At 38.4% G+C, this 22,410-nt stretch overlaps 1 protein-coding gene across 10 annotated transcripts in view; it reads right to left on the bottom strand.

Moving 5' to 3' along the window:
• Positions 1–22,410, bottom strand: part of BNC2 (basonuclin zinc finger protein 2) — a 326,769-nt gene that overhangs the window by 80,937 nt on the left and 223,422 nt on the right. For 9 of the 10 annotated variants that reach the window (XM_068176975.1, XM_068176974.1, XM_068176984.1 and 6 more), the window contains one exon: positions 16,935–17,170. In XM_068176975.1, coding sequence (XP_068033076.1) covers positions 16,935–17,170 — 236 coding nt within the window. Of the gene's footprint in view, positions 1–7,408; positions 7,688–16,934; positions 17,171–22,410 lie in introns of those variants that run through there. The other variant, XM_068176983.1, reaches the window with a different exon arrangement.

The following is a 22,410-nucleotide window of genomic DNA, read 5'->3' as shown; positions in this document are numbered from 1 at the left end:
AAAAAAAAACAAACAAACAAAGTCACAAAAACTACTACAAAGCTTATGGTGCAAACCATGAGTGTGTTTATTTTTTATCAGTCTACATTATTTACCGTGTTATTGGGTCAAAATTAATGCTCTAAGGATTATACAGAACACAGTACTTTTTCAGCTCCATCAAGTTCATCCAACAAAGCAGGTCTCCTTTATTTCCTTCAAACAAAATGCAGCACTGTTTATTTTTTATGGATTCATTATAAGTTTTTGAGTGACACAAAGGACAAGCTGCCAATAGAAATAAAATGCCAGGATACTAGGAAGGAGAGCTGGTTTCTAAACATGCCAAAGTTTGTTTGAAATGTAACAGTCAAGAACTTTTCCCTTCCCTGTATTTGATTCTAGATGAGCTGTGTTCCTCATGCTACCCCAGTTCATCATGTATTAACAAGTACTTCAACCATCTTTGCAAGCTTCCTCCTCTTTTTCAGAGAAGGTATTTGGTAAATGATGTCTACATGTTTCAAAGGGAACAGAAACTCGTATCTTAATTTGTATGTACTATGTAATCAGGTTAGCAGGTTGGTCAAAATCTTGGCTCACTGTGCAGCCAGAGTCAAAGAGCTTGTGCTCTGGGGTGGCCTGGAGTCCTCCAGCTAGAGAGGAAAGGAAGTGGGAATGCAGCAGCTATCCATAGCTGACCAACAGACATTGGGGAGGGGATGGCAGGGTGGGAAAGGACCTTGTGCTCACCGTTATTTTTGCACCCATTCCACAATATTCCCGCTTAAGGCAGGAAAGGAAGGAAGTTCAGAAGGAAGGAAGTTCAGAAGGAAGTTAGGAAGTGGAAGGAAGGAAGTCTTCAGAAGTTTGGAAGGAAGTTCAGAAGTTCGGAAGTTCAGGAAGGAAGTTCAGGAAGGAAGGAAGTTCAGAAAGAAAGAAAGAAAGAAAGAAAGAAAGAAGAAAGAAAGGAAGAAAGGAAGAAAGGAAGAAAAAAGGAAAGAAAAAAGGAAAGAAAGAAAGAAAGAAAGAAAGAAAGAAAGAAAGAAAGAAAGAAAGAAAGAAAGAAAGAAAGAAAGAAAGAAAGAAAGAAAGAAAGAAAGAAAGGAAAGAAAGAAGAGAAAGAAAAGAAAGAAAGAAAAAGGAAGAGAAAGAGAGAGAAGAAAGAGGAGAAGGAAGGGAAGGAAGGAAGGAAGGAAGGAAGGAAGGAAGGAAGGAAGGAAGGAAGGAAGGAAGGAAGGAAGGATGGAAGGAAGGAAGGAAGGAAGGAAGGAAGGAAGGAAGGAAGGAAGGAAGGAAGGAAGGAAGAGAAGGAAGGAAGGAAGGAAGGAAGGAAGGAGAAGGAAGGAAGGAAGGAAGAAGGAAGGAAGGAAGAAGGAAGGAAGGAAGGAAGGAAGGAAGGAAGGAAGAAGGAAGGAAGGAAGGAAGGAAGGAAGGAAGGAAGGAAGGAAGGAAGGAAGGAAGGAAGGAAGGAAGGAAGGAAGGAAGGAGGAAGGAAGGAAGGAAGGAAGAAGGAAGGAAGGAAGGAAGGAAGGAAGGAAGGAAGGAAGGAAGGAAGGAAGGAAGGAAGGAAGGAAGGAAGAAGGAAGGAAGGAAGGAAGGAAGGAAGGAAGGAAGGAAGGAAGGAAGGAGGAAGGAAGGGAAGGAAGGAAGGAAGGAAGGAAGGAAGGAAGGAAGGAAGGAAGGGAAGGAAGGAAGAGGAAAAGAAAGAAAGAAAGAAAGAAAGAAAGGAAAAAGAAAGAAAGTATCAAAGAAAGGAAGAAAGAAAGAAAAGGAAGGCAAGAAAAGGAGGAAAGAAAGAAAAGAAAGAAATCAACCTGGACCAAAGAAGTTATGATCTTTAGGGAGACTTTAGGGAGCTCTAGACATCATGGCAAATGCCAAAACTGATTTGGAGACCTCAAGATGAGAATCTGCTTTATTAGTGAGTCTCCATTTATATAACATGTCATAAATAATCCACAGCTTGGTTTTGAGAGATGTAATACATGTCTGTGAAGAAATAGATGGAGTCTACTCCAGTGAAAACAATTAACAATAAAGAAATAATCTTTGAAGTCTACAAATTTAATTGATTTATACTTCTTGTACAGTTCTTACAACCTGCTATTCATTTCTTTTCAAGAAAACAGCAGTGTGTTCAAAGAACTGTTATGTGACCTCAGCTGACCTACATACATTCACTAAGACCCCAATTAAGAAAAACATACAAAGCATATACTTATTGTTGTATTGTGTTTTTATATCTTTGTAACAGCTCTGTAATGGTTTGCCCCTTCACCCCCCCCATTTTCTCCCAATGGTTCCACCCTGAGCTCTCCTGCCCCTCCTCCAATGCCATCCCTCCCTGGTGCCTTGTCCATCACACAGCTCCTAATCCCACCCTCCCAAAATCTTCCACCTTGGGCATCGAGTGAGTGGACAAAGGGCCAGGGTTCCCTCCTAAACCTTCCCCCATTGGTTTGTGTTTCTGTCTGTCCTCCTGCCTTCCACTACCCCAAATTCCCCCCATTGGGCAGTCGGCGTCCTTCCCCCTTGTTTCCGCCCCGGTACTTAAGGTGATTACGAAAGCCATGTGACTCACTTTCGGCCATCGGGACATGGAATTGAGAGCTCCCCAGAGCTTACAATAAACCTGAGACTTTTTTCCCGGCCATGAGTCGACTCCCTCATTACCTTCTCGGGACGCCACCTTTCCTCAATACAAGGCAGACAGCGAAGCACTCTGTCTTAGCTGCTCCCCGAATCTGCCACGAGAGACAGGGGAGTGTCCCCTGCTGCTGACCATACCTCTGCAGGGCAGGCAAAGCCAGGGGGCTTCAGAGGGAGCACAGAGGCAGCTTATGTTAAATATGTGAATAGAAGATTGTTGAAGTCAAGGGTACTAAAATGTATAAAGTAAGATAGGTTCTTGTGTACCTTTCTGACTGTATCTGAGCAGTCCTCTGAGTAACATTAAGTTTGGCCCCCTCTGGCTTTGTATCTCTACAATAAGCTGAGAACTCTTTTGGTTTCCAACTTTCTAACTTCTTTTGTCCCTGTAGTTTCTTTGGTGCCTCAAAAGAGATGTGCTGCTTTTTCTTCAGTGTCTCTCTCTACTACCTGGCCACATCCACAAAGCATTCAGAGACTTCATAGATTTTGAGGACTTTCCTTCCATATCTTGAACTAATCTCAAAATAGTTATAAAAACCATTTTTATACAAGTCCTGATTATTTGAACAGCTAGATAAAGTCAAAGAAAGAAAGAAGCAGTAGCTGCTGAAATTCAAATACAATTATATTGTATGAACTGAAGGTAAAAACCGTGCTGAAGTAAAATGGGTGCCTTAGTAAAGAACTTACAGAGTGCTACAGCACAAAGCAGACTGGTGGTGGGGGAAAGCCTTACAGACACACACCTAAAGACTGATGTAACTAGTACTGGCAATTCATACTGTTTCTGAAGTTATTATTCAGGCATAGGAGTATATGTATAATTTAATTTTGAATTGTCAGGTTGAGGGACTTCTTAAGCACCTCAAACTGGACTGACATTAAAATTCTTCAAATGTGCTTCAAAGCCTATAAAATTTTCCATTGCCCTGGTACTTCTCTTGTGCTCCAAACAAATCTCAACATTGATACAATAATCAGTTCTATGGTAAGGTATTGTATTTTCATTGAACTGTTTCATCCTGCAGGTTAATATTCACCAAAAAAACAACAAACCAAAGAAACTAAAAAAACTTTGGCTCATCCTGTACAATCAAGAAAGGATATATGCATATCCCCCAGCATATGTGGCTTGGGGAACACAGGCTTCTTATGCCACAGCCCCCAATGAAGATTGGAAATTACTAGGTCTGAGACTGTATGAACACCATAATTGGCTACTATTCTCTCTCTGGACAACCGCACAGCTGCTGGTCAGTTGTCCCAGAAGAGCTTCTTACATTCTCTAACATCCAGGTTCTCTGCAGCCTCACAACAAATACAATACTGTGAGCAATCTGCTACAGATCTTATTAATTCCTCACTCTCTTTTTTGTACCAAGAAACATATCTCTGCCTCCAGCTGTGGCAGAAAATTAATGTCATGGGTCTTATATCCCTTACCTCACAACCCTTTGAGCCTACAAATGAGAGAGAAGAGATCTGTTTTGCATCCTATGGTACTGTTTGAAATGCTCCTATCAAGAGGAAACAAGTTCCCACATGGAAAGCAACCAAACTAGTACTACTAAATTCTTTCACCTCAAATTTAGTTTTATTTTATGAAATCCTTTCTAAAAGAAATGGGTTGGACAAAAGCATTTCTGTGGATCACAACATTACATACTCAGCATTAACCAAGAAAGTTTTTCCAAGCATTGCCCTAGCTACTTCTAAATAGGCTGAGAGCTTTTAATGGAAGGCTGGGTGCAACATAAGCGACATTAAAAGCAATCTGATGAGTAGCCTTATTTCTTCTATTCCTGTTTTTCAGCATCATATATCAACTTGGACACAACTTAAGGACACCCAAAATCCAGAATGCATGGATAAAAATGTAATTATGTTAATTCTACTAGCAGTTCTATTTAATATTTTTTATAGACGACATGGATGAAGGAATTGAGTCTTTCATTAGTAAATTTGCAGACGACACTAGGCTGGGAGCTTGTGTTGATCTATTGGAAGGAAGGAGGGCTCTGCAGAGAGACAGATCGGTTGGATGGATGGGCAGAGTCCAACAGCATGAAGTTTAATAAGTCTAAGTGCCGAGTTCTACATTTTGGCCACAAAAATCCCCTACAACGTTAAAAGCTGGGGACAGTGTGGCTGGACAGTGTCCAGGCAGAAAGGGACCTGGGGGTGCTGGTCGACAGCCGGTTGAACATGAGCCAGCAGTGTGCCTTGGTGGCCAAGAAGGCCAATGGCATCCTGGCCTGCATTAGGAATTGTGTGACCAGCATGAGCAGGGAGGTCATTCTTCCCCTTTCCTCGGTGCTGGTGAGACCGCATCTTGAGTGCTGTGTCCAGTTCTGGGCCCCTCAGTTTTAAGAAGGACATTGAGGTGCTTGAGTGTGTCCAGAGGAGGGCAACAAGGTTGGTGAGGGGCTGGAACACAAGCCCTATGAGGAACGTTTGAAGGAGCTGGGGTTGTTTAGCCTGGAGAAGAGGAGACTCAGAGGTGACCTTATTGTTCTCTACAACTTCCTGAAGGGAGGTTGTAGACAGGTGGGGGTCGGTCCCTTTCAACAGGCAGTAACTGACAGAACAAGAGGACACAGTCTGAAGCTACGTCATGGAAGGTACAGGTTGGATATTAGGAAGAAATTTTTCACCGAATGAATAATGAAGTACTGGAATTGTCTTCCCAGGGATGTGGTAGAATCACCATCTCTGGATGTGTTTAAAAAAAGACTGGACATGGCACTTGGTGCTACAATCTAGTTGAGGAGTTAGGGCATAGGTTGGACTTGATGATCTTAGAGGTCTCTTCCAACCTCATTATTCTGTGATTCTGTGATATCACTACTCAAGTTATAGAGATAAAAACAAATCCAGCAAGCTGACATATGCTGGGCCAGCAGTTTCAAAATCGTCTTGTCCTACAAATTACTTCCTTCTGTGCAGGCAAATGCCAGTCAGTAACAGAGGTTTCCACACCCTTTTTCTACACCTTTTCCAGAAGATGGAATGCAAGACTTCAGGGTGCATTTCTGGCAAGATTCATCATAAAGAATCCACCAAGACTGGATAGAAAAAGACATACTTTACCCTATTATAAAAGATAAAAATGAACAGAATGAATGAAACAGAATCTTTCTCTCCTATTTGATAAAAAGATTATTAAAAAAATATTTACTGAAATTACTGTTCCAGTGATGGTGATGTTTTAGAATTTGACTAAAGAATAATCATAATTACATATTCTATTTCATTAGAGGATCTCAAAGCACTTCATAATCATTAATTAACAACATCCAAGTATAAACTGGGATGATCAGAACATTTTGTTAAAGCTGTGGGGAGGAGAAAAAAAATCAATCTGAAGCACAAAGAACTTGTATAGTTGTATAGCAAGTTAATATATTAGAGCCAGTATAATAATAGACACTTCCTGGATTCAAGCTAAATAATTTTGAATATTTAGAACATGGTGCAAAATGACAGCTGAATCAGAGAAGATGTTTCGCCACAAGAAAGAAAAGTAAAATTCTTAATTAAAATATGGGAGTTAATCTTCATTAGATGTACCTTGATAAAGGTACATGTACCTTGATAAGTAAATGTACCTTGATAGGTAAAAGGGGGTTGTCTGTCTACATTCAATGCTGTCCTCTTACTGCCTAGAAGGCAACAGTAAGTGTTCATGACATTTACCCCTCCTAATAAGAGTCACTCACACTTCACTGTTACTCCTTCTTATTGCTCAGGACAGGCACTAGCACCTCATTGAAAGATCAGTGCTGCAAGGGAAAAAAGTCCCCTTGAGATCCCTTATACTTCAAGAAAAACAGTAAATCAACTGATGCTGGACAGATGACAAGTTTGATTCTCTGTGGCCTTTCTTGATTCCTAAATGTCTGTGGACCTAAATTTCCTAAGTGCCTGAAGTCAGGGCTGACACACAGACAATCAAAACTGCATCTAAACTCAAAGCAAGAGGTTTCTAAACTGGAAAGAAAATCTTAAGTCCATTTAAGTGTCATCATCTGGACTCCATACTCTTTGATTGAGTTAATCTCCATTGATGTGTAGTTGAATGGTTAATATCACAACCTTGTCACCTCCATGGCCATGATTTGAATTCAGTCCAAGGTTCTCTGCAAAGAGAGTAGCTCATAAAAAGCAGAAGTTCTAATCTCTGAGCTACTTTTTGTGAGAAGAATTATGTTAATTCCTCAGATTCTTGGCACAACCCACTCCCCTCCATAGGCACACACATATTTCCCTTCAATCAATAGCTTTATGCTCTTTTGTTTTCTTTATTTTGTAACAGGTGACTGCATTTCCCACAAGGAAATTGAGGTGAAGAGTAACCCCAAGATCCTGTCCTCAACTCAGTGATCATATTTGTTTGACATAGTGCAGGACATGTTCTGGTAGAGGCTTCAACATGGCATTGTGAGCAAGAAAAGTGATTTTCCAGGCTACAAGGAAAGCCTTTCTCTTCCCTTCCTTCATCCATGGAGAACCAATCTCAAACCCAGAGAATTTTGTCAAAGACACACACAGTCTCAGTCTATTAAAATATATATACAATTTATAGATTGTGAAAGTACATGTATATATGCATAAATATGCATATATATGCACAGACACACACATGCATGCAGATACATATATACACACACTCATACGTGTTTGGAGGAAAAGGATTTGTGATCATAAATGGTTAATAGAAATTCAACCACATTCTGAAGAAAGAAAGCTGGAAATAGTTTCCTCCTTGGCTTACCTGCCAAGACCCAAGTTCAGGGCTCTGTTTCTTCTGAAATGCTTGATGGCATCACTCACACCTAAAACAGCCTAGGGAATGAACTGTTCCTCCCACCTTCTCCATTCTTCACTCTGCTCTGGGTGTTTGTGATTTCATCAGCTATCGCAAGAGAGACACAGGATCACGAACTCAAGCCTTGGCAGGTGAAGAGATTTTCAGCTCCATTTTAAAAAGCAAGCACACATGGTCCTGGCACATGCCTGACAGACCTTCAGTAACAGACATTTCCATGCTCTGCAGTCTATTAGCTGTGCAAAAAGTGTATCAGTAGGATCACAGCTAGTAGGATCACCCCTAGTACTGTAAACAGTCAGTACACACAAACACACTTACACAAAAGTCTCTCTCTCTCTTTCTCCCTTTTTTATGACTGACATTCATAAATATTTTCCATTAAATGGCTACCTTTACATTTCTGAGCAATGTGAAGCACTATGGCTATAAAGGCTAACTATTTCACAGTAGTCATTAGGAACTAGCATGATGTATACTGCTGTTGATCACCAGGGGTTATACAGCCCTCTGCCTCATTACCCTTGCAAGATGCAAGACACAGAGCAGCAATAGCACAGCTCTCCAGCTGCACATATTCTGGAAAACCCAATGATCTTTGCATGTACTGAGACATCTGTTGTCATGTAACTTGTCCTGATGGCATTCAGAAGTGTCATCAAACTGGATATTATTTTTGTTGTTGCTTGGTTGAAGTGTGAACCATGATAAATATCCTGATGTAGTATTAGTGTGATCAATAGTGTTACTATTAGAGGTACAGCACCAAAAGCATCAGAGAGATGCTAGACAAGATAGTGCAGATACAGAGAAAATCTGAAAGTACTTCACACTACAGAACAAGCGCTTTCCTCAAACACACAACAGTGCTTCCTATCTCTCTTCTTAGTTTTTTAAGGTTTATCTGAGCTTTTTCCACCCTCAGTTTAGGGTAAAGATAGAATAGTCACACCTAGATTAGAACAGCTAAGAAGAATACAAAAGAGGAGGGGCATAGAAGAGAATCTCTATTCCACAGAAGTGTAGGGGAGTCATACTAAACTAACACACAGGGAATAAGAAAAACTCTTCCAGAGTTTCAAATATTAGCATACAGTGATGCCATGAGAGGAATAGAGCACTTAGGAGATGGACATCTAACAGATTCTTTTCATCTTCTTGTGCTAAAGAGGCAAAATCAGAGAACAAGGGGAAAGGAAACTAAGGTGAGGCTGAAGAAGTGAAGAAGTAGAAAAGGGTGGGAAATAGGAGGCAATGACAAAATAATAAGGAAGTTGAAGTGGAAAAACAGGAAGGAAGGAACAGAGAGGCTCTAAGAAAAAGAAACAGGCAGAGCACATCCAAAAGAGACACTTTTAAATCCTGCGTGTACTGCAGGACTAGATGTCTGGATAAATGTTACCCAGCTTTGAGTCTTGATTGATCTGAGGGCCCCTGTTGAAAAACCTCAGAACTAAAGAACACTCATGAGTGTTAACAATAACTACAAGGAAGAAAAGAAAACATAAGACAGAATTGTATCTAAAAAAGCTGAAAAAATGTATTAATCTGTAAAACGGTAACTCTCTTCATCATCAAGTAATTAAATGTGGGTGGCAGTTATTAAGGGTAACACAATCTTGTCTGTGAAAGACTTATGTTGTAATTTGGCTTTGTTAAAATCTTTACCAAATAAACTTCTTATTCTTTATCTGCATCAGTTTTACAAGTTTGGGGTCTTTTTTTTAAAAAAGCACACTACTCATAGAGGCATGGAAACATCAAGTTACTGCTTCTTTAAAAGGCATGGAAATCCACCAGTGGCCACGGCTAAAAGAGTGTAAAGTATTAATCAAGGTATTAGCAAATAGACCAATGAGGAAGCAATGCCAATAAAATAGATACAAAACGTTCACAAACAAATTTTCTTTTTTATTATTCATATGTGCAACTGTCAATTAATATTTGCTGGGTTGCAACAGTCAATTTTTTCTTTTTTTCATAATTTATTTGCCTATTTCTCTTAATTTTCTTTAACAAATAATATAGCATACCAACATTTAAATAGTGTTCTTGTTGTGAGAGAGAAAAATAGTAAAATCACCTGACAGTACTTGGGGAAAAAAGCCTAACAGAAACTTTGCGTGACTCATGATTATAGATAGCAGACTACGTTGAACTGAAAGTATGATATCATCACTACAGCAACCTGACTGTAGTCCATGTCTACATTGCAAAAGCTCATATCAGAGCTTCTTTTTATTTGTTTTCTTTCTAATGTTCTTTATGTTTAAGCATTGAAGGCTCTTTGACAAGCTGCTAAATGAAATAGTCCTTGCGCTTGGGTTCTACAGCAAAAGTTCAAAGATCTTAAAAGGCAAATGATTTCAGAAAGAAAAGCTTAGACTCTATAAAGTCTCTAAAAGAGGTTAGAGAGCAACAGAACCCATCCTTTTCTGAAATCCTCCACAGACAAGCCAATGGTGGGCAATATTTAAGTTTAAGAACAGTAAAGCAATTTCTATCTGTGCATATGGTTAATATTTAGAAGATGAAGTGCTAAGGGATTACTTTAAGAAAGAAAAGAAAATAAAATAGAAACTATATTATTAAAGATGCTCAAGTTTCTTTCTTTGGCCTCTACCCAAATATCTTCATTTAATCTGGATGTAAAAATGGTATGCATGAACAAACTAGTGGTGGCAAACTAGTACAGAAACCAAATTACCTATACTATTAAGAGAAACCATGTTTTACAAAAATTTGAGAAACTGTCGAATATAACTGACTATATTAGTTATATTTATGCTGATACATATATATCAATATATGTGAGCATGTAGTTTGAATATGCATATAGCTAATTTTTCTTTTAAAATCTCTGAACTGAATTAGTTAAACACTGCTATGTATTTAATAATTTCAATGACTTTGTTTTAGTTAATGGGATTTTGGTTTTTTGAAAAAATGTCTTAAACTGTCTCCACCTCCCTACTGTCTGCCCTGAACCATGTATACCGCCTGGGAGTATACATTCTTAGTTGACTTTTTGCTTAACAGTTGCTTTAGGACTACAGAACAAGCACAACAATGGAAGACTAGATCAATTTTCCCAAAGTAGAAAATTATATTAAATAATTTTGAATTTCATAATTTTTCAGCATTGATTTTGCTACAGATAAGACCTTCATGTAGGATTAGTGGTTCTCCATGCAATGTCCAGTATACAAACTTTTGTGAGTGAGTCTCCTTTTGGACCTATAAAATACCCATAGTCTTCCAGCTGGCTTTAGTTTTGACTTTGTTCTGTGTTTTTTATTTTTAAAAATTTCTCATAGCTGTGAGCGGCACCAGAGTCTGGCAGCTATGACATTGCCTATGAGCTACTGACTAATCTACTTTTTTCAAGGGCATTATGGTAAGAATGGGACTCCTAGGTCTAGACCATTTTTGCTAATTCTGCCAATGTTCTGTTCTGTGCCTCTGCTTCCTTCTTTGTATTGTAAAGACAATATGTATTTTCATCTTTTACACTAATAGAGTATATCTATTTGACCACAAAACAGTTGAAAAAGTGTTAAGCTGTTACTCAGAACACTGAATCATTATTTGTACTGAGTCAGTTTATGGCGTCTAAGTTGTAATCACATGTCCTGTCTTCTGCAGCTGGACCAGTGTAAAAGCTGAATGCCCCAGCTGTTCACTGCTAGTGGCATAATTGCTCTCTAGCCCTTTCCTCTCAGAATAATGAGCATTAACTTCCACATGTTTAGAAGGAGGATTTTTCTAACCTGGTTGTTTAAAGAGAACCTGGCTAGAGAGCAATTACACATGTAGCTACACTAGCAAATGGATGGGGTAAAGTCTTCTCCCCAATCCTGTGATCTTCGGTGGATCATACAACAGCTGGCAAAGTTACCTCTTCTCTCAGCTTATCTGGAATTAAACCAGGGTTGGAGACTCACAGTTGAGCTATTCTTTACAGAAAAAGTAACATCATTCAAATCAATAGAGCGACTAGTCACATACATCTCTTTGAGTATTATGTGCAGTATCTGACCCAAAATACCCACTGTTTTTGACAAAAATATTTTTTCCATGTAAAACACATGGGAAGTTAGATGTTCCCAAAAGGTTAGGCTCACTAACCACATACAGTTCGATACCAAATACAGTAAATTAGTTCCTTGAGATAGAAAAAACAAGCCTAAAATCAGAAGCACTTTGAACTCCTATGGAGCAAATACAATTCAGAATGTTCCTCTATGCCATCAAGTCTTTTTGAGGATCAGTTATAAAGATGACAAAACAGCTCCTCTGCTAAAACATTAATCCTGTGACAGTCTGATGAGATTGGTGACTAAATTATCACTAATACTTCACTGATAGGCATCTATTCACTAGAAACTCGATTTATTGCACAGAGGCCAGAGAATCTTGCCAGGTCTTAATGCCTTTCAGCCATTACTGGCAATATTGTGACTGTGCCCAAATATGAAAGGCGGTGTTATCAAATTACCTCTGTGGCTTCAGGGTTCCTTGACTTCCTGTGCTCTATTAATGCATCCACTGAATGAAGGCATAAATACTGCATTTTTCCCTGCCCATTGCTTTTTAATTTTCTATTTGGAAACATTATTAGTCAAAATGAAGGTATTACAAATAATCCCACCCACTGTTCAGCATTAATAAACAACTGAACAACTGTTTTTCTCTTGTTTTTCCAGTGGAGAAAACCATGAGCTTTTTCTTGACAGTGACAAGGAAAAAGTTGTGAGGTTTGCAGGGGGCTTGCTCATTTGGTTGGTTGTTGGGGTTTTTTGGTTGGTTGGTTGGTTGGATGGTTGGTTGTTTGTGGAAATCATCTGACAATAGTAATTTATTTTGAGTGGATACATCTGCCCTACCCCTCAAAACACCTCAATTTATTAAGATATTTTAACACTTTCATCATGTTGAGGGCACATTCAGCACAGATGGACATCTTAGACCATCCCAAAGCATAAAAATCAAGTTGTGTGCCAGCTTTACAAACCTCTTGCATGGTGGTTAATTAATGAACACTGGAACTCAAACCTGGATAAAGTATTCTGGCATCTGTTACAAACATTACCTTTTTCTATTCTGTTACTTAGTCCTTGCTACTAAGCTTCCTGTTTTTCCTCTCCTGAGGAAAAAACAGGAGAACAATGTTATATATTATTCTGTAAAATTACAAGTGTAAAATATTACTTTTACTAGTATGCTTCTCTAACTACACTACCATAGTAAACCTTTTCCTACAGATATATATTTCTGCATTTGATGTACAATCAGTATGTATGAAAGTATGGCAAATTTACTAGAATTGACTGCAATTAGGTGGTAACTTAGGTGGGTTTGGGCAGACAAGTCACAAAGAACTATAATTCCTGACTGAGAATCAGATGTTCCTCAGTTCACTGCATGATAGCCTATGAACAGTCCTATAGTTCGTGATACTCTAGATGATTTCTATTGGTACTTACTATTTTTGGTATTCCTGTACGATGCTTACAACATTTTATTCAGAGTCTTCTGTATGCAAAAGCTGAGTCTGAAAGCTTCAAACAAGACATTGAAAAGTCTCAGTCTATAATGATAAGCTTCATGGAACAACGCCTTTTGCCCAAAGGAGACATTACCTGTATGCACTTTTACTGTGCTAGTGTTACTACACATTTCCTTTCAAATTTCCCTGCATATCCCTTTTCTCCTTTATAACAGATACTTTCAATAGAGCTATTTTTAAAGAAGACATCTTTATTATCATCAATTTAATTCATTTTTCCAACGTTTCTTTGCATGTATGTTTTACTAAGAATTTTCCCTTTCTGCCATATACTGAGTTTTCTAGCTTTAATGGAAAAAAAATGCACTTTTTGCCTAGAGATCCTGTGAAGATACTCAAAAGCCATCCGGACATGGTCCTGGACAAACAGTTCTAGGTTGCTCTGCTTGGAAAGAAAGTTTGAACAAGATGACCTCGCTTCTAAACTTGAGCAGTGTGTGATTCTTTGAAATTAGACAGCTAAATTAACAGGGATGCTCAACTACACACCTATCATAGGTCTTCATTCACTCATTAAGAAAATCCACAGTCGAGTGCTAATGAAGTCAATATGTGGCAAGTCTGTAACAGCTGCCCTTAACTTTCCCTGATAATTGTTTTCATTTAAATGGCATAATATTCAATATACTGTTGTTGTATATAGTAATTGCGAAATTCATGCCTTGGGGGCTACAATGTGACTGAGTTTTAGCTGGATAAACTGAACTGTGATCTAATGGGGTATTACAGGCCTTTACACCTTTCAGATTCATAGGTCAGAATCTCAGTCTGTATAAACATCTATGTAAATATATTACAAGCCATTCTTGCAAATATTGAGATAATTCAAAAAGATAGTTAAAAAATCAATATGAGCATGATTCAATGGCCTTTAAAACAAGAAAACTACTGATTTCAGTCTTCTTGTCTATAAGAAACAAAGAATTACATTCTATGCTTGGAATATATTACCCCTAATTATTAATCACATTTAGTAATGAGCAGATTTCTAACATTATATCTTAAAAATTATGTATTTTTTACATGAATTCCTTTACAATTCAAATTTCTTCAGCCCTCCAGATCAGTAGCATTCAGAATCCAGGAATGTAAAATATGATGCAATATGCGCATTATCCCAGTACATATCTCTGTAGATATCTCTCATGTATCCATCTTAATTATATATAATATGTAAAATGTATAAATACATAACCATACATTTATATCATACAAGCATCATAGATATCTGCTGTATAAATATGATGGATATATACTTATATGTTAATTTTAGACTGGTAATAGAAAATTGGAGTGTGTTCTATTTGAATAGGTGTAACTTAGCATTTACAAAATAGATGCCTTAGAGAACCCTGAAACAATTAAAGAGCTCCATTCCATAGATGTCCTAACAAGAATAAAAATATTTCATTATTAAAGTGTAAACCTTTTCAGTTCTCTTTCTCTAGGGCTGTTTTAAAATTCAGTTCATTTTTCTGTGAAAATCAAAAGTATAAAGCATTTAAGAAAATATTTACAAGCACAGAAGGTGAAGTTTTCCATAGAATCCACATACAACTAATTTACTTCCACATTGTCGTGGTTTGACATGGAAGTGATTTTTTTCAGGAAGTTGGGTCAAAACAATCAGTGGTCAAGTTTGGATATTGGCACCTGAAGTGACCACTGAAGATAGGGATGCACCTCTGAGAACACAGGGGGTTAAAAGCAAGAACTCCCAAGAGCTCGCTCTCTTTGGTTCCGGTCAGGGTGCTGTGCAGACCTCCCCTGCCCAGCCATGGGGCTGGGTGGGGGAGGGGAAGCCATGAGGCCTGGTCGAGGTGAGCTGAGGGGTAGAAGGACTATAACAGAGCCAGCTCCTGTGGGCAGAAGAGTGGAGAGAATCAGAGATGTCTTTGACATTCCCCCCCACAGAAGGAAGAGAAGAGAGTCCGGACGGCACCTGTAACTTTGCCAGCGCGGAGAAGAAGGAGTGGGGGGAAGGTGCCCAGCCTTGGCCTTGGGAATCGGCTGCTGGGCAGAGATTTCAGTGTTCGGGGAGTCTGAACTTTTAACCCTTTCTTGGGAAATGAAGGCTTTGTAAAATATTACTCCTCCTTGATTTGAAGTAGAAGAGAGACAGTCTAGGATCCGAGATGATAGAAGAGGAAATTTTTGAGTTGGAAGGAGATGATGGATTGGCTTGTGGCTGGACTTTTCTTGTTAGCCATAGACTGAACCAAATTCTCCTGACAGAAGCTGCACTTAGGGGGGTGCGTTGGTGAGCCAAGAGACTTGTTTCAGTGATTACCAACAGAGGAGTGGAGAGAACAGAGGAGAGTTGAAGAGAGTGTGGAGAGGCCCTCTGTCTTCGAGGAAGAAGAAGAGGAGAAGAAGATCTCTGTTCTTGGACCCTCGGCCCCAGGGGGAAATGGGGGGGGACTGTAGTCCCGAGATGAGATGCTGAACTGTTGTTTTTCTTGGTCCTTGGCAAAGCATCCTTAAAAGAGCCCTGTGAGCAGTCTGTCCATGCATGGTGGTGAGAGCACTGTGACATGGAAAGGAGAGTGTCACCATGGCAGATTTTCTCCGGGCGGTTGCCATGTGTGACATGGAGACACAAGGGTGGCAGTTGTGTTTCCTGGGGGATCTGTGGCATAGGAGAGACTCCTGTCTCCCTTGATGGACTGAGCATTGATTATCTGAAGGGTGGCAACTTGATCAGGATCCTGGGTGATGTCTCACTGTGGGTTTGTTTGGAAATTAGGTGGGAGGAGGAGGAGTGTTTTGGGAGGTCTTCATCCTGGCTTTAGTGTTTGTAGTTTTTATAGTAGTAGTAGTTTAATAAAGTTTTTTAATTGGTATTAAGCTTGGGCCTGCTCTGCTCTGTTCCTGATCACATCTCACAGCAATTATTTTGGAAAAGTGCATTTTCATGGGGGCGCTGGCATTGCGCCAGTGTCAAACCATGACACACATGAAGTACAGAAACCGGAAGATGAATTAAGAAATAGAGATAGAATTTCTCAGAGCAGGTATAAATCCTGTATTTTCAATTAAGTTCTAAGCATGCTATCATTGCCTACAAAACAAAGCAATAAATCAGCAACTAAAATTTTTGAAGAGTTTTTGGCAAGTCCACTTCAATAACTGGATGCATTCTAGATGATGAGCTCCTAAAAAGTCAACAGCAATTAATAGAATTCAGAAGTATGTAGTATCAGGTTATTAATCAGAAATAGTCCTACAAAATGTAAAAAATTAATTTGGAATTTAATAGATTATGAAATTTTTCAGATAAGCAGCTATACATATACTTATGACCATACTCATAAAACAAGCCTGTCCATTTTTCTGTTAAACATATTTTTCTTTTGATTGTTTATTTCAACGAATACACACGCAACACTTTATTTAAAGCTGTGTTTCAAAAATGGCCTTATAGAAAGGATTTTCCTGTTTATACATAAGGAAACTTTCCAGTATAGTCATGATCACAAACCCATTTCATCTATACATTTTTAGGTATCTTTCTAAAGAAGGAAAGAAAAGATGACAGAACTGCTGACTTGCATCTTAGTTTCCCAAATCAAACAGCAGCCCTTGAAAACTTGCCAGCTGCCTTTGATGGCCAGATCATGCTTGCAGGTAGCTAACCTCAGTATTTACAGTATTTAAGGCATTTCCTACGATAAACATAAGCATGTACAAATAAATACTATGGAATGAAGGCACCTGTATTTTTTTAGCTTAGGAAAAACTGAATATTTTATTTTGCCAGCACCATCATTAGGCTTCAACATGCCAGACTAAATTCACTTCATATCCTTCTACATCTTTGGGCTCACCATCACTACATCCATACATCAACAACAAAAAAATCAATTTACTGGGTTTGAAAACATGCTTTGCTTTATTTCCTACCTGAAGAATGTAGCCTCGAACATAGTCTCGCAGTGTCCAGCCTAAGCCATGTAGAATATGCAACACCTCCTCTTGCTTCAGTACACTGAAGAGTCGGTCAAGCAGTATCTTCAGTCTCACAGGCACAGCCTGAGTACCATAGAGCATAAGACTGCTGATGTCAAACACAACATTGGACTGCACAATCTCCACTTGGGTTGGGTGGTAGAGGTGCTGAGTACTAAGTTTGTCCAAGGCTGAAAGAAAAGGGGTCAAGTATAAGGAAAGAGCAAAGTAGTGACATGAAAGCAATTCCAAAGAGTCATGCATATACATCACATTTGGCAGATACACTTATTTTCTAGAGAAATATCACCTGGATGATTCATAGAAACATAGAGTCACAGAACAGTTTGTGTTTGAAGGGACCTTTAAAGATCAGCTAGTCCACTCCCTTGCCACGGGCAGGGGCATCTTCAACTAGATCAGGTTGCTCAAAGCCTCATCCCACCTGATCTTGAATATCTTCACGGATGGGGCATCTACAGCCTCATTGGGCAACTACTTCAATGCCTCAACATTTTTGGGAAAAACTCCTTAATATCTAATCTAAATCTACTCTCTTTCCAGCTTAAAGCCATTACCTCTTGTCCAATCACTACATGCCCTTGCCAAAAGTCTCTTCCCAGCCTTTTGGTAAGCCTCCTTTCAGTACTGAGGTCAATAAGGTCACCAAGGAACCTTACCCAAGCTTCTTTTCAACTTTTCCTCTGGCTGAAGGATTCCAATTCTTCCAGCCTTTCCTCAAAGGACAGGGCCTCTGTCCCTCTGGTCATCTTGGTGGTCTCCTCTGGACTTGCTCCAACAGGTGCATGTCTTTCCCTTGCTGAGAACCTCAGACTACTACTAGTAGATGACTACTACTCCTGGTGGCATTTCACCAGAGGGGAGCAGAGGGGCAGGATTATCTACCAAAACCTGCTGGCAATGCTGCTTTTGTTGCAGCCCAGGGTACGGTCAGCTTTCCGGGCTGCAGGTACACACTGTGATGTCTTCACCCACTAAAGTTCCCCAGGTCCTTCTCTAAAGTGCTACTCTCAAGGAGTTAATCTGTCAGTGTGGGCTTGGGCTTGTGATTGCCTTGACCCAGATGCAGCACCTTAACCTTGTTGAACCTCATGAGGGTGATATGGGTCCACTACCTCAAGGTCCAGGTCCTCCTGTATGGCATCCTGCCCTTTTGGTGTGTCAACTGCACTACTCAGTTAGTGTCATCTGCAAATTTGCTGATGGCCTCACTATGTCATTGACGAAGATATTAAACAGTACTGGTCCCAGTACAGATGCCAGTCATCACTAAGGGATCCTTTTTCACAGACGCAGTCAAAAACAGCCCTGGTTTCCGAAGTTCCGAAGTTCACAAGTAATTGCTACAGCAAAAGGGTTCTCAGGTGAGACTCAGAAACTACAGTACTCATAGTTCAAGACAAATTTATGATTAACTAATGACCAAAACTGAAGCAATGCCAAATTGAGTGGGACTGTTAAAGATTTGATACCTTATCTCTAGAGGAAAAAAAATAAAACAGATACTCCTTTAACTCCAGTCTCTTAATCATGTGAAAACTAAGGCTCCTGATTCACCAAAGATTTGATCATTAATTCACTGCTACTAGAGCTGGCTAGTTCTTTTCACCTGGCTTTACAAATTCCATGTTATTCACTGTGATTTGAATAATGTAGCGATAAGGGAAATTTGCAGGATGAAGGTAATTCCTATTGTGAAGTTAAAAAAGATGGAATTGCATATGACATTATGCATTCTATGATGTATCAATGTTAAAATTTAATTTTATTTCTACTTTATGAACTATGTTGCAGCACCTAAGCTTCTCTTCTTTTATAAACAAAATTTCTGAGCATTTAAAATAATCTTATAGGGACTTCTCCTGTACTTGGTTTCTTCTTGTCTTATGGTCACTAGAGAGTTCATGTACTGTTGATAAATTGCTTTCTTACATGTAGAGCGCAAAGGCCCTTATCATTTACTTGCTGGCTTCATTCAACATGTTTACTCCAAGGACTACATTGCCAAAGAGTTCTGGTTTCCTCATACTTCATTTCTTGCAACTGAGTTGTCTGATCTGTCCTATTCTAGTGGCTAAGTCAACTTTGAATAAATAGCTTTAAATATTAATTTAACATTCAAACAAGGTAAGAAATTGGCAAGCCTAGGGACTTCAGTACTACGTCTCTCCACAGAACATTTATACTGCAGAACATGAAGAGCAGGATTTTTTCTTCCAAATGCTCTTCTTCCAAAGTACTACACCTATGCAGGCTTCATGATGTGGGACTAATTTTTTCACAAGGTCTAATGAATGAGATTTGACTGAAGCTTAAACAAGTTAAGTATTGTCCTGCTTTCGCCCCCTCCCCCATCCCCCATTTTATGTATGATCTTTTTCTAAGATGGTTATTTTGCTACTACCATAATAGTTTGTCATGAAAGTTCTTGCCTAAAAAAGCCAAGAATATCAATCTTTTTATTCTGCAGTATGAGCAGTATATGTGGTGATATGTATATATGTGTACCTGAGGGACTGATCAACCATTTAGAAGGAGTAAAATAGGATGTTATTTTTTCTAATACTAGCATTACTCACAGTAGGAATGGTGTAAATAATATTAGTTTCAAATAGATACTCTGTAAGAACACCTTCTAACAGACTATCGAGATTATTGAGCAGATCTGGATCACCCTGAGCTTTTCAACTTCAGTCTTACAGAATGAGAATAGGGTCCAAAAATATTAACTGCCTTCTCCAAGTTTATGTAAATTTAGACCAGAACCAAGACATGAATGGATATTTTCTGAATACTTGATGCTTTTTAATGACTGAATCATACTGTATTTCTAATATATCTTAATATTTGGTTTTGTTTCTCTCTTCTTAACAGCAAATACCATGCCTGCAGTGAAGAAAAACAAGTTCTTCCTTTTAAAGAAGATTTGTCATGCTGAGGATGTTAAGATCATTATTCTACTGTGGTCTAAGTGAGAATGACTATAAGCCATCTTTATCTAAGGATTATTGGGTGGATGACAGATCTAATAGCTTATAATTTCTCCAACAATAAGATTACAAAACTCTGTGGACATATATCCACTTCATGTAAGGTGACCATTCTGAGGATAATAGCTTTGGAAAGATTGAGGTGGAATGGGAGAGGGGAAAAACAACTGATTTCTTTTTAAAATAACTAAGTACACTCTTTGACCAGCTGATAGAAATGTTTGCAGTCTAACTTGTACTATTCCATTCAACTGCAATATTCATTTTTTTAGCAGCATTATCTAAAGTCATCTGCTTCTCAACACACACACACACACACACACACACACACACACACACACACATATACACACACACACACACACAAATACTAATTAGCATAATATTGGAACAACATTCCAAGTGACAATGATATTATCTCCAATTTTGATTTGTGGCCTTATTATGTGTATTACATAATAAACAAGTAGTGAATTTTATCCTTTTCAAGTACAACTCACGATATGCAGTGAAATATGGAATTTATAACACAACAAAACATACATTATCACATGGGTACAAAATAACATTTTCAAGCTAAAGACAAACCTCCTGCTACATGAAAATAAAAAGGTTGTAAATGAAACTAAAGGAAACACAGTTGTGTTCATATAGGAAATAACAGTACTGTAAAATTCTGAAATTCTTTCCGAAAATTAACTATTGATACCCATTCAAATTGTCATAAGAATGAACATTCTTAATCTAATTTGTAATTTATTAAAAAATTGTGTTTCTTTCAAAGATTGCTAAGGATGTAGTTGACAGAATTTTTGTAGTATTTCTCATTTCTCTTCTGATAACCTTTGTGAACTAATGCCAGTGTTCTAGGCAGATTCAAGAGGCCATTTATCTTGATAGACACTTTTTCAGGTAAGAGGTAAGGAAGGACCTTTCTTGTTGGTTTTCTGTAAAGAAAGGAGTATTAGCTTTAGCCTTCTTGACAAATTTCCGATTCTTGTCAAATTTCTGTGTAAATACTTGTATTCTACTGTCCTGAATTGCCCACATAATTTCATGTGGATAATGCATTCCTCATCAATTTCTGCTCTAAACTATTGGTTTAATTTATACAGGCTAGTGAACAATGAACTGTTTTACAGATAAATACATTCAACAGTATCTATAGGAGTATATGATTTCATAAGCACTAAGAAGGTTTCAAGATTAAATATGCTATACAAAAGAATGTGCTCTATCATAACTGAAAATGACATAAATAGATGTGCCTTTATTAAGAAGTTATCAGTGACTGAGTATCACAAAGCACAGATTAGAAATCCCTTCCTGGAGCAGCATGAGGTATTACTGACACTTTGTACAGTTCCAGTGGGATCAAAAGTTCACCTATGCATGTTTGAGACATTTTAGTTGTAACCTACACAATCTTTTCCAAAACCATGACTATGATGGAATCAGTTATCTACTCAAACTAAGAAAGGTACCTTTTTTTAACAGTGCAATTTAATTGTTAGCACTGCCCTGACAGTCAGTCTGATATTCTTTAATTCAGTATATGTGAAAAAGTGTTTTCTGATACAGGAAGAAGAGGTCTGACTAATCTTAAAACTACATACTTGCTGAGCAAACAACATTTTCATGGGGTGGCCTAAAAATACCCGTTTTACTCTGACAACACTCTGTCAAGTAACATTTTTGTGGTGAATTCCCAATTTCAAGTACTTGTTTCAGAAATTTAAACTGTTAAAAGCAGGAGAGGGGGCAGCAAGGACTGTGTAGAGGACATTAAAGAAGATTGCCTTCAACAATGAAAAATTACTAACTGGATAATTAGTACAGGAATTAGGAACCTTTCAACATTGTTTTTCCAACTCTGAAGTATCAAGTATGTACCGTAATAATTGACAACATTTTAACTGGAAGGGACCAAAAAATTACCATCTAATCCAACTACCTGAGCACTCCAGGGCTGATCATCAGTTAAACCATATTGAGGGGATTGTCCAAATGCCTCTGGAACAGGGAGTGGCTTGGAGTATTGACCACCTCTTTAGGAAGTCTGTGGTTTGACCACCCCTCCCATTAAAGAAGTGTTTCCTAATGTCAAGCCTGAACCTCCTCCTGTTGGCTTATTCACTCTTTAGCTTCTTCAATAGAACATAAAATTCCTCAGATTTTAGAGAGACTCCGCTCAGTATAATCTGAAACGTCAAAAGAACTTTGAAATTGTTTCAATGTCAATCTTCATATTACAGCCTGCAGTATTCTTATTATGTAATAATTCAGGAAAAAAAAAAAAAAGCTTTGGACATCTTTGCAATAAATAAATGAAGAAAACTTTTATGTTCCATTTGTAAGGAACATTTTTTTGTTGGTTTGTTTGTTGTTTTTTGTTTTTTTAAAGAGGGGAAATGTACCTT

The sequence above is a fragment of the Anomalospiza imberbis genome, chromosome Z (genome assembly GCF_031753505.1).
Source record: "Anomalospiza imberbis isolate Cuckoo-Finch-1a 21T00152 chromosome Z, ASM3175350v1, whole genome shotgun sequence".
Classification (NCBI taxonomy): Eukaryota; Metazoa; Chordata; class Aves; order Passeriformes; family Viduidae; genus Anomalospiza; species Anomalospiza imberbis.
The sequence above is the reverse complement of the archived record's forward strand: the minus strand, read 5'-3'. Positions and strand labels throughout refer to the sequence as shown.